The sequence below is a fragment of the Mesocricetus auratus genome, unplaced genomic scaffold, assembly GCF_017639785.1.
Source record: "Mesocricetus auratus isolate SY011 unplaced genomic scaffold, BCM_Maur_2.0 Super-Scaffold_100694, whole genome shotgun sequence".
Classification (NCBI taxonomy): Eukaryota; Metazoa; Chordata; class Mammalia; order Rodentia; family Cricetidae; genus Mesocricetus; species Mesocricetus auratus.
This window is the reverse complement of record NW_024429268.1, coordinates 409963-422516: the sequence shown is the minus strand read 5'-3', so window position 1 is coordinate 422516 and position 12554 is coordinate 409963. Positions and strand designations below refer to the sequence as shown.

Genomic DNA, 12554 nt, shown 5'->3' with positions numbered 1-12554 from the left:
GGGAGGTCCATATATATATGTATATGTTGCTCTTATTGGTTGATGAATAAAACACTGATTGGTCAGTAGCCAGGCAGGAAGTATAGGCGGGGCTACGAGACAAGGGGAATTCTGGGGAGAGGAAGGAGGGAGCGAGCCTCAAGAGCCACGTAGCTGCTGGAGAAGAAAGGGCATCAAGCACAAGACCATTGGAAATATTTAGATTAATAGAAATGGGTTCCTAATTAAGAGAGAGCCAGCCAATAAGAAACCTGAGCCATCAGCCAAACAGTTTATAATTAATATAAGCCCCTCTGTGTGTTTATTTGGGGCTAAATGACTGTGGAACCAGAGGGAACGGAACCTGCATCTACAGATGTAAAAGATGGTGGTCTAAACCTCATCCTTGAAAAGTGGCTACGCCAAGGAACGAGCCAAATCTTGCTGTGCCTGGTGGCTGCATGAGTTGCATGACACGTAGCGTGAGAGCTACAAGGAGAACCCAAAGAAGTCACCAGACCTAGAGACGATCATAACTTAAGCCACATCCACACTTTTCATTAGCATTTCCACTGTATAAGCGAAGTCTTACGTGGTGCATGTAATTAGACCACCAGGAACGGGAAATTCTCTTCACCACACATCTTGCCTATTTTATTTTTCACGTGCATACTCAGAATGGAGCCTGACACAGTGGAGATATTCTACCGAGATCTAGGAAGTGAACGGATGTGTCACTTCTGCTGACTAGTGCTTTTCTGAATAAGAAGACCCAGATATAAATAAGAAATCCAGTAGATTTTTTTCCTATCTCTTTTAAATAAACTGGTTTCTGCCATAGAAGACAATTCTGCAACCACATTAATGTCAAATGGGTACTAGTTATTTTTGTTGCTGTGATAAAATGCCATGACGTATCGAAGAGTACCACGTCCTTGCAAGGCTTTAGTTCTAGAAACTTGAGGTTGAGGGGGAATGAAAACAGAACAGATGCACAAATGCACCTGCAGAAAGGCTGGAGCCGGTTGGGTCCTGCTCGCTCTGATGGACCGGCACCAACTGCACCACAGCCAAGGACCTCGGCATGCTTATTATGTACAGCACAGAATGAGAAATTAGTACAGGAAGTCAATGTCAGCGGACTAGCAGTCTTGGGCTGCAAACATCCAGGAGGAGAGAGCTGTGGCTACCAGTGTTTGTACACTTCGCCGCCATCTCTATCGAGCCGTAGAAAGGCTCTAACACCCTGCCACCCCTCTGAGTCTGACCCAATTGGCTTTGCCAATTCCCCACAGGTCTGAGGCGTTGGTCCTCAACATGGCCATGCCCGTGTCAACAATACACACTCACTCGGGGCTTCATTCACCTTTTATACGTTCACTGGAGGCTTCCTTTGCCCCCCCCAAGAGTGTTTATTTTGTCTTACAGTTCCAGAAGGAGAGTCCAGAATGGCAGGCTGACAGAACAGGGAGCTGACAAGTCACATCCTCAACAGCACATAGACGTAGAAAGGGGTGAAGCGAAAGCGGAGTGGGACTCCGATCTCCTAAAACCTGCACCGTGATGGGCTTCCTCCAGCAAGGCTTCACCTTCTGGGAGTTCCATAACCTCCCCCCCAAACAGCACCACCTACTGGGGGACCAAGGGACCAAACCCCTGAGCCTATGGGGCACATTTTTTCATTCATACGACCAGAGTGATAAGCCCATAAATGATTGACCTTTGCCTTCTTGGGTTGACAAGAAGTCAATGCTATCTAGCCCAGAAAAGTTTGAAGAGGTGGGAAGGAGAACCATAAGGGAAAGAGGCCAACTGTGCTCTCTTCCCATGTTTCCCAAGACATCTAGACTTAGGACTGGGCCAGTCAGTGCAAGCAGATTACGTCAAAGGCACAGTTTACATTTCACAGTTAAAGGCTTAGGAGGATGTAGATAATGTGGAGATAAACTTTCTTTCACTCACTCATACGCTTGTCAGAGTTCATGACTACAAGCAGTCAAACAGGTCTGAATGATGCTGATGGCTGGAAGACCAATAATGTACAAATCCAAGAGAGAATAATTTCTCTGGTCCTAGGCAAACATGATGTCAAGTCTGGGGACGGTGATATGGCTGAGTGAATAAAGCCATTTGTTGCGAAGACTGACTACCTCAGTTCAATCATCGGTGCCCGCACAGCAGAAGGGGAGAACCAACTCCTGCAGGCTGACCTCTAACCCCCGCCAGAACAGCTTGGAATGCTCAGGCACACACGTATGCACACACATATGCAAAATAAATAAAAATGAAATCTAAAAAAAATATTTAAGTGATGTCTAAGAAAGGAAAAGCTAAGTCATGTATACTGGTTAAAAAAGTGAAATCCCATTATTTGAACCCCACATTTCTAAGGAGATGGGCTCTAACTACTTTTGTCATGATCCTGGGTATTCTTAGCTGTCTATAGTCAGGGATGGATTTGTCCTTAGGAACCGAGTCCCTAAAAAGATTCTACCTGAATCACAATGGTGGCCTCTGTTTAATGATACCAAGTACAAACCTTGGGAATGTGTGTGCTTGGTATCCAGCAGGCTTCTGGTTCTCTGCTTTAAACTCTGGTTCTCTGCTCCATCTGCTGGAGGAAAAATTACCTTCATTGGGGAGATAGATTTGCTTGAACTTCTCAAAGGGAAGTCCTGCCACTGCAAATTCATTTGTGGGCTAGAAGGGTCTGGGGATATAGCTCAGTGGCAGAACCTTGCCTGGCAGGTATAAGGCCATAGGTTTGATTCCAGCTCTACCAAAAAGAAAATCCACCCATGAAGGTGAATTTGCTATTTTGGATTTCTAACTATAGTTGCTTCGCTGAGCCAAGATAGGTGTCAGAATCTATTTGCCTTTGGAGCACTAAGTGGAATTCATCTTAAAGAAACAAGCATCTAAATTTGACACAACTGCTTCTAATATTTTTTGAACAGGGAAAGAAATAGAAAATTAAGCTATTAATGTTCTTCTCAACGTTTCTGAACTTTAAGTCCTTCACATATTCCTGAAGGGTTTGGTATTTTATTAAAGCCATGCTAAATATTAAAGAAGCAATTACTTTTAAACTAATAGTGTGTGCTGTAGAAATCTCATCAGCATATAAAACCCAAACTGGCAGTAGTGTATGGAATAGAAATGATTTGGAGACAGATTTCAGCAGAACATGAGAAAACAAACATCCTGCTTCTATGTCTGTAAATCCTGCAGGTATGGCTTCAAAGAACTGCAAATCAAGAAAGTCTCTCTTTAAATGGTCTGTACCAAAAGCAGATAGATTTTCCCTCTTGTCATTATTCTCTAATGTTATCCAAAGCCGCTCACAGTACTTTTTTAAAGTCTGTGGGATACGATTAGCAATTCAGAGACTATTTAAGTCACACAGGAGGATTATGAAGGTCGTATGTTTCCACATCACATACAGGGCTTGAGTGTCTATGGACTTAATGTCCTGAAGCCAACCCCAGGATGACTATTCTAAAAGTAGACCCATCAGCAGAGTAGGAACAGGCTGGTTCAGAACATTCTAAGATCCTCTGACATTTCCCTCGAATAAGCCATAGCACTGGAACTTTTCTCAAAGAAAAATATTGAAATCAGGGATGGGGGTTTCTGGAATTTTTTGGAGGAGACAATAGTAATCTGAGGTGGAGATTTCATTTGCAAAACTGAAAAGTGTCAACGAGCTGCGTGAAGAAATAAATATGAGATTATTTGGTGCGTTTGACCTTCCCGCTCACTGTTTCTTTCTCCACAGCCAGCGCTGACTTCCCATATAACCCAGGACAAGGCCAAGCCATAAGAAATGGAGTCAACAGGAACTCAGCTATCATCGGAGGTATGTGACACACACAACAGGCCTTCTAGCAGCCACTCAACCCGAGAAAAGCAACGACTATTCTTAAAGTATATTTCTTTAAACGGTGCTGGAGAGACGGTTAAGCAGTTAAGAGTAACTACTCCTTTTCCAGATGGACCCAAGTTCAGTCCCCAGAACTCACATAAGGCCGTAACTCCAGCTCCAGGATGGCATCCACACACGTGTGCACACTCACACACAGACATGTACATAAATACAATACGTTAAAGTATATATTCAAGAGGGCAGTTAAGTGACATTACACCAAATTCAAGCATAGTCAAATTAAGGTCCCTATCCTTATTGGTTTTGGTTTTGGAGTTTTGGGCTGTTGTTTTTTGTTTTTTTTTTTAATAAACTCAAAGTGTCATGTGAACCTGTACATGAAAACAGGTTGTTGACTTTTTGACGAGTTCATACACCCATATCCACCACCACAACACAGAGAACATGTCATCCTAAAAATGCCTCCTCTTAGCTACATTTGTAATCCATTTGTTCCTCCAGGGTTTCATAACTGACATAAAATTTGCCGTACTTTCATTCATTAGGCAAAATGGTGGGGTTTTTTATATCTGTCCACACTGTTTTGCTTATCAATAGCATTTATTTCTCTTGCCAAGTTGTGTTTCATCAAATCCTCCAGGGTTTCATAACTGACATAAAATTTGCCGTACTTTCATTCATTAGGCAAAAATGGTGTTTTTTTTTATATTTGTCCACACTGTTTTGCTTATCAATAGCATGTATTTCTCTTGCCAAGTTGTGTTTCATCAAACGGATATGCCATCATTTTTTTTAAATCCACTTACCCATTGCTAGATTGTTGCGTCCAGATTCAGGTCATTATGGGTAAAGCTGCATGCATCTTAGGTAGGCTTAGGTATCCGTTCCTCCTTGATAATTCCCAGATATGCAATCACTAAGATAGTGAAGAGAGGAGATATTTAACTTTGTAAGTCATTGCCGGGCAGCTTTCCCGGAAATGATCCAACCACCTCATAGTCCCATGGTCAGTCTCTAAAAGGTCAGGCGCTCCCCCTGTCTTGGTGCTGTTAGCCCTGCGACTCAGACACTCTGGTAGGTTGTGCCTCCACTCTGATCTTTAACGTGTGGTTATCTCGTCACTAAGGATGCCGAGTGCCTTTTCAGTCAGTCAGTTACTGCTGTCTCACGTAAATATTTTAGTAAGGTGTCTTGAAATCTTGCTCCGTCTGCCTAATGAATCATTTTGTGTCTTGCTATTGATTTGAAAGAGTTTCTTTTCCGGATACAAGACCTTTGTCAAACACAGGTTAAAAATCTATATATATATTTTTTCCCCAATCCGCAGCTTGTTAACAAACCTGACTCCATGTTGTCTGGGTCTTGTACATTCTTACTGATTTTCTGTTTAATGGCTCTGTCAGTCACAAAGCAGAAGAGGGGCCAAGTGTCCAGCCGTGGCTGTGGATTGGTCTAACTCTTCCTCCGCTCTGTCAGTTTTCTCTACTGTTTTGTAGTCCCATCAGACAGGCACGCATTTGAAGTCCTCACATCTTCTTAAATGGGGCGTTTTGTCATCATGCATTTTTCCTTATTCCTTCTGGCGCTCGGAACTTTTGCCTCCCTTTTTCGGCCTTAGTTGTTGGCAATTGGTTTGCACAGGTCCTCTGCTATCTCTCCGCCTTCTAGTCTGATTGATTTTTCTCCTTGTTGGAGGGAAAAATTTTTTTTCTTTGCGTGTTCGGTCATTTTTATGTTGGCTGTTAGACATTAATTAACGTGACTGAGTTTGGGAGTTTAATTCGTCTTTTTTTTTTTTTTTTTTTTTTTTGGTTTTTCGAAACAGGGTTTCTCTGTGGCTTTGGAGGCTGTCCTGGAACTAGCTCTCTGGCCTCGAACTCACAGAGATCCGCCTGCCTCTGCCTCCCAAGTGCTGGGACTAAAGGCGTGCGTCACCAACGCCCGGCTAATTCGTCTTCTTATATTGAGTGCTGAGGTCGCTTACGGTGCTTACAACTTGATATCTTTTCCTCACATCAAGCCCTTGCAGGGCAAATCTTGACAGGCCTTTTACTCCCTTAAAAGCACACCTTTAACACGACCCTTCCCAGTCTGAGCTGAATGCCTATAGTTGTTTCCCTTTAGAGAGCCATCATCGCCCAGCCCTGGGCGAGCTCTGGATGCTCGTTATTGTGCCCCTTGGCTGTGTGGAAGCTCACACACACACACACACACACACACACACACACACACACACACACACGCAGGTCTCAGTACTCGGCTGGAGGTTCCCCAAGGTCACAGATTTGCAGATCTGTCTGTGGGGAGCACATGCGCTAGCCCTGAAGCCCTGCCTCCTCCCCATCCCAGTTCAAGAAGCTCACTGGGTTCTCCTGATTCTCTGTGTGGAGCAGCGCGGACAGTCAGAAGGCTGGGCAAAGTGTGGAGACCCGTCATTTCTGACCCTTTCCTCGGGCGTCTCGTTCCTGACCTACCTGTTGCCCGTCCACCATCTGAGAGCCCAATGCTCCGTGCATTTCACCTTTGGGCAAGAGAGGGCAGGTCGCCTCCCAGCCCCTATGCCCTTTCTGCTGCGTCGTTTCCACTGTCCTCACGAGGGTCGCGGTTTTCCGTGGGAAGGAGCCGCACACTTTAGAAGCGATGCAGGGATGCAGTGGCAAGGGGATGCGTGCGTGCGTGCAAGGCTTGTCTAACTTCCGGTACTTATCTCCCCAGGGGTCATCGCTGTGGTGATTTTCACCATCCTCTGCACCCTGGTATTCCTCATCCGATACATGTTTCGTCACAAGGGCACCTACCACACCAATGAGGCCAAGGGAGCCGAGTCAGCCGAGAGCGCAGACGCTGCCATCATGAACAACGACCCCAACTTCACAGAGACCATTGACGAGAGCAAAAAGGAGTGGCTCATTTGAGGGGTGGCTTTTTGGCCGGGGGGGGGGGTAGGGAGGTAGGGTGGAGGAGTTCGGGGAGGAGGGAGAGGGACAAGAGCACCCTGCGTCATACCCCTGAGCACACGCTTACAGTATCAGCACAAGCCGGGGAAAGGCAAGCAACCCAAAATTATTAAGAACTGACGGCCACATAAAAATATACTTTTTAATATTTCTTTATAGCTGAGTTCCCCTTCCCCCTTCTGTATCAACGCAAAACAATACAAAAATGCTTTTAGAGTTTAAGCAATGGTTGGAATTTGTAGGTAATATATATATATGTCTTATTTTGTGTGTGTGTTTAGAGGTGTTCTAAAAAAAAAAACCCGTGGTAACAGGGCAAGTTTTCTACATTTTTAAGAGCCCTTAGAATGTGGGTATTTTTTCCTCAAGAAAAACTGATGCACATCCATACAGCTTATGACATCCTCTTCCTTTTGCAACCAGTCAGCTTTTAATGGGCTGTTGTAGCAACTAGTTTGTGTCCAGGTACTATTTCTTTTGGTGTCCCATAAAACGGAAATGAAAAAGAAAATAAAGGGCAAAGAGCCTATCTGCCAGTCTTCAAAGACACTTCAGCTCAGTCTAGGACAGTTTTCTGATGGTTCCTGTCTGTCGTCAGTCAGTGAAGGAAGAGTGAGCTGCTCCTGTCCTGCCCTGCAACAATGTAGCCACAAGTGGAGACAAGCCACCCAAGAATCCGGCGAAGAAAGGCATACTGGGTTTATTGCTTCTGTTTTCCATCGACTTCTACATAATGATGTCCCATGGACGTAGTCTTAGACCTGTTTAATATCTGTAACTATCAGCTATAAAACCATGGTGAGCCGCTGTTATAGAACTTCTCTGTTTTAACTTTAACATATCCGACTGTATATGTATATGCACCTCAATGGGGAATTAGAGCCAGAGGGAATGTCTTCTTTGCTCTGTTTCTTTCATATTTATAACAAAAATATGGACACTTTCCAGTGAATGTATAACTTAGTGTGCTTTTTTTTTTAATTTTGCTCTAAACTTCGAGTTTTTACACCGCTGTGATAAAAATCCTAACAGATAGCGCACCCTCTGGATTGCACAATACAATAAAGCCAAGTTACAACAGCTTTTACTCTGGAATCATGTGGGAAACACTGCCATATTTTAAACCAACTCAATCTCAGAAACAGTGTCGTGTATGATACAGGGATCTGTGACAGGCACATCAGAGTCTGAGTCACCACCAACCAATCATCAATTACAACTGTCTAGTACATTACACACACATCTTAGAGTTATCAGGAATCTTGGGCAATTTGCTCCAAAAATAACTGCTTGGTTTTATGTTTAAAAAAATAGATTTTTTGTAAGTAATTGGGAACAAATTTTCCTATTGGAGCACCCAAAAAGAATTTGATTAATTTTTTGATTACAAAAAAGGTGTTTCTGAGTAGTTACCTTTATAATTGTAATATGTCGGGCCTCTTATACTTAAAACCCTCTTTTTAAAAATTTTGTAGGCTCTAACATCTTGAGGACTGAAACATGATGATCCTTTCTGCACTCAGAAGGACAGGGAGAGCTCAAAGTGATATAAATGCTGCTTTTCTGATGATCTGACTCAGTGAGCTGCATGTTCTAGTCAGCTGGGATTTCTGGGATTTCATACACACTTTCAAGGTTCTCCAAATACTGAAATTATTGAAAGGTATCAATTCCTGGAGTAATGGTAAACCTTCTCTCAAGCTGCTTATTGCTCCAATTTATAATGCACTCCAAAAGAAGGTAAGGGATTCCCCTCAAATCAAGGAAACAGAACAAAAGGGAATCCTGAGACCTCCTTTAATTGCAGGCTGACCTCAAGCAGGCCCATGAACACCCTTCATTTTCAAGTCTTGCTCATTCTTTTATAAAACATTAAATGGAAAAGTATTTAATAGGACAAAATGCCACACAATGTGAACATTTCCATTTGATAGCCAAGGTCATTTTATTTCATAGGGACCCCTGACCACAAAGCATTCTTTTTCATATTTTCACAAAAGGCAAATGTTCACCATTATGGCTTAGAAGTGTTTCTGATTTTTTTTCAACTTTTACAGGTATTACTTTTGTACTTGACAAATAATGCCAAGTGGAAATTTATTCTTTCTGGCAGTTCCCAAGATAACTATGCATTATCTCCTCTAATGATTAGTGAGCGAAAACCATCAGGACAGTAGCCAGTATTACGGTGTCCTCATCCAGTCCTCTCTTTACTCTTTCCTTCCCCTGCTCCTGCCACAAAAGGCAAACACTAAGATCCAACCCGTCTCACGTATCAGCAAAGCTGGGATATTGAGTGACATCATCATCAGTTAAGACACACGGAGACAGATGACACAGTCTCCCCTAAGGCAGCTACAATGTGGCTCACAGACAGAACACACAGAGGTGGGTGACGTAGCAAAGTAACTAAATGAGTTGGTGAATGAGTCCTGAAGTCCCGACTTCTTCTTGGAATTACACCTTTAACCAAAATCCCCACTCGTCTGTGTCTGGCAGACGTGGCCGGTATGTCCTGAATGGTAAATAACCGCTCATCTGAAGAAACAGAAGTAATTCTCTGTTCCAGTCCTTTCTGAATGGTAAATAACCGCTCATCTCAAGAAACAGAAGTAATTCTCTGTTCCAGTCCTTTCCCTTGATGTCTTGGTATGATGCTGCTTCAACAGTCGTGACATAACCCAGACTTGCCTAACCCTAGACTGCCTTCCATCCCCACTACCATCTCAACATTTTACATCCAATGCATCGTCAACCAAGCACACACTAATGGAAGCTCATTTAAGCAATAAGACTATATAAACCAAACAAAACCCAAGACACTGTGCCAAAGGAATGAGACACACTGGTGCATGCCTGGAACCCCAGCATTTGAGAGACTGGGGGCAGGAGGATAATGAGTTCAAAGTCAGCCTGGGGTACATAGCAAGCTCTGGCTTAGCCTGAGCTGCCAAGTGAAACCGTTCTCCAAAACAAGTTCTAAATAAACAATTAAAGCTTCAGAGAACACTGTCTGAGGCTTGTGCACGCATGAACTTCTTCTGCATCTAAAACAAATATCTGTGGGGTTTTTTTCCCAAGAACCTGAGAAAGAAAGACACTGAATGAATGCAAAATCAGTGTCATTCTTTACTCCCAAAGTAGCATAGTCTCTGGGATTCACAGATGCTAATCCAGGACATCAACGATTAATCTTAAAATGCATGAATGTATTTCCTCATTGCTGTCTACTAACAGTTCAAAAGTAGGAAGGTTTGTGAATTTCTTTTAAATTGAAGCTCTGAGAACAAGAGTTTAGAGGACTTTTGTTAGAAACTTCCCTGTTGATCTGCATTGCAAGAGAAAGCACCCCTCCCCAAAGGAGTGGGAATTCAAAGGCATCAGCGACAGTCCCAGCATGACCAGTGATAGATCTTAACCCTGTTGTTGCACATCTTAGAAGAGCTCCAGGAGACTCCGGCGAGCCAGGCACAGACAAAAGCCTTGTACAGCATGAAGTACTTCAGGGAGAAGCCAATGGGCACTGGCTTGACCACACCAGGGTTTAGCAGTGACAGAAGACACACTAACTTCTACAGTGTCGTCTGTTCTCTTTGATCCCTCCACTTGTCATTGTTTTCTCCTCTCCTGGCTGTACTCTTCTCTTCAGCAGGGAAAGTAAGACTTTTTATATCTCATGCGTCTAAACAATGCATGATTTGAACTCTTAATTTTTTCCCTTTTGCTATTCTGTCAAGCACTTAAAAAAAAAAGGAAGGCAACATTTACTAAATTGACTTTGACTTATCCAACCAATAATAGCTTCCGAAGTGCTCTTCTTGGAGAGTCACCTGACCCTGAATTGAGGAAAGGCCATCATGCATCTCACTAATTTTTGGCTAAAAGCAAAGGATATCTTTTTTAGATGATTTTTTAGTGAGCGTGACTCCTGAGTCAGCTGATAGATCTCAACTTGTATACAGGAATAACAACACTCATCTATAATCCAGCATTTATAGCCTAGAAATCAAGAATTTAAGGGCAGCGTCAACTACATAATGAGTTCAAAGCCAGCCTGGGCAATATGAGATTCTATCAAAAGAAAAAGCAAAAAATAATCTCAGGCTAAGCTCTTCAGGTAAGAGTCCTTGCCATGCAAAACTGACCATCTAAATTCAATCCATTAATCCTACAGTAGAAGAACTGACTCCCAAGAGTTATCTTCTGACCCCCTGCACCTACACACACTCAAATGCATGTGCATACACACACACACACACACACACACACACACCATAAATAAAAATTAGCAAGAATCCCCACACTTTCTTCCTAGACTTGCTATGTAATCCTGGCCACGTCCTTGAACTTCTGTCCATCCTTCTCCAAGTGTTTGAAGTGGAGCTGCTTTACCTACTTCAAAAGACAGTTATGAGCATGATGGATTCTTGGCTGGGCAACACCTTGAAGCCCAAATGTAAATTCCAAGGTCAAAGGAATCCCATTAAAAGACCGACTCGGCTTGTGGCTGTAAGCTGCATTCTAAAAAGTATTATACAAACGACATAGCCATGTATGCACACAGAGACTTACATGGCATTGCTGAGACACTGCTGAATTATGACTCAGAAAAACCTCCAGCAGTCAGGCTGCCAACGTAGGGAGGTAGAACCCAGCGGAAACCTTGAGAAACTAGAAATTTTATTGTAAATCCCTGAATTCCTGCCTGGCCATGACCTGTGGCTCATAGCATACATACAGTCTCAGACAGCCAGTAAATGTAATTTGGACTGGGTTATAAATCAGACACACACACACATGCGCGCACACACACACACACACACACACACACACAATTTTGTAAAGGCCCTACACTCTACACTACAGTCACCCTGCAAGGCAATGTCAGGAACTTTCACCACAGTATTATTTTGTCTCATTTAGAACGGTGTGTAGAATCACTGTCAATCACACAGGGAAATGATGTCCAAACGTTGAGTAAAGAATGAAAGAAGGTAATAAAGATAAAAATGGACACCCGTATGTGTTCGCATGCAACATCCATTCACACATTCCTGTTCCAGATGGAAATGTGTGGTAAGAACACATCTGCTGAGGCAGTTTGTCCCAGTCCCCAAGCTCAGCTGACTTACAGCACGTGGGTGCTGGCCTCTGAGAGGGCTGTGAAGGTGAGGCAGTCCCTCCTAAGCTGGCCAACAAATCGTTCGCAACATTGTTGCCAAGTCTCTGCTCTGCTCTGTCGGGTTCTCTTCACCTTTGACGCGAGCTTGGTGGCTATGGAGACTAGCACTGAGGGGCGCCGGGCCGAGCATTCTTCCCGCGAGTCAGTTAGGACTCCGTCACCGAGAAACAACACCAAATGTCACTCTCTAAATGCAAACTAGCATGTAAACTAGAATGAAAGAAGGAAATTATGTATGTATGCCTCTTATTCTTTGTGAATGTCTTTCATTTACCTAAAATTATATTAGAGACCAGATTGATAAATAAAAGATTCAAAATAGTTTTAATTATCCTAAAAGCAATTCTTTGTGTTTTATACGGATTGGTTATTTTAGGATTGGTTTCCAGCCTTCTGCAATTGTACAGATGTAGATGTCTACTAAGAATATGGCTGTCCTGAAAGCCGTGGAGACGTAGACCGTCCCCAAAGGCAGGTCTTGTTTGGGTCCCTGGTTAACCTTCTCCTATAGGTACACCCTCCCCTACCATTTTGTCAAAAGTAACTTAAT

The 12554-nt window shown here is 43.2% G+C and overlaps 1 protein-coding gene across 1 annotated transcript in view; it reads left to right on the top strand.

The window, feature by feature from the left end:
* Positions 1–7902, top strand: part of Cntnap2 (contactin associated protein 2) — a 2029549-nt gene extending 2021647 nt beyond the window's left edge. The window contains exons 23-24 of the mRNA XM_040740424.1: positions 3758–3838; positions 6581–7902. Coding sequence (XP_040596358.1) covers positions 3758–3838; positions 6581–6780 — 281 coding nt within the window. The 3' untranslated portion in view covers positions 6781–7902. The remainder of the gene's footprint in view (positions 1–3757; positions 3839–6580) is intronic.
* Positions 7903–12554: the final 4652 nt, after the last annotated feature.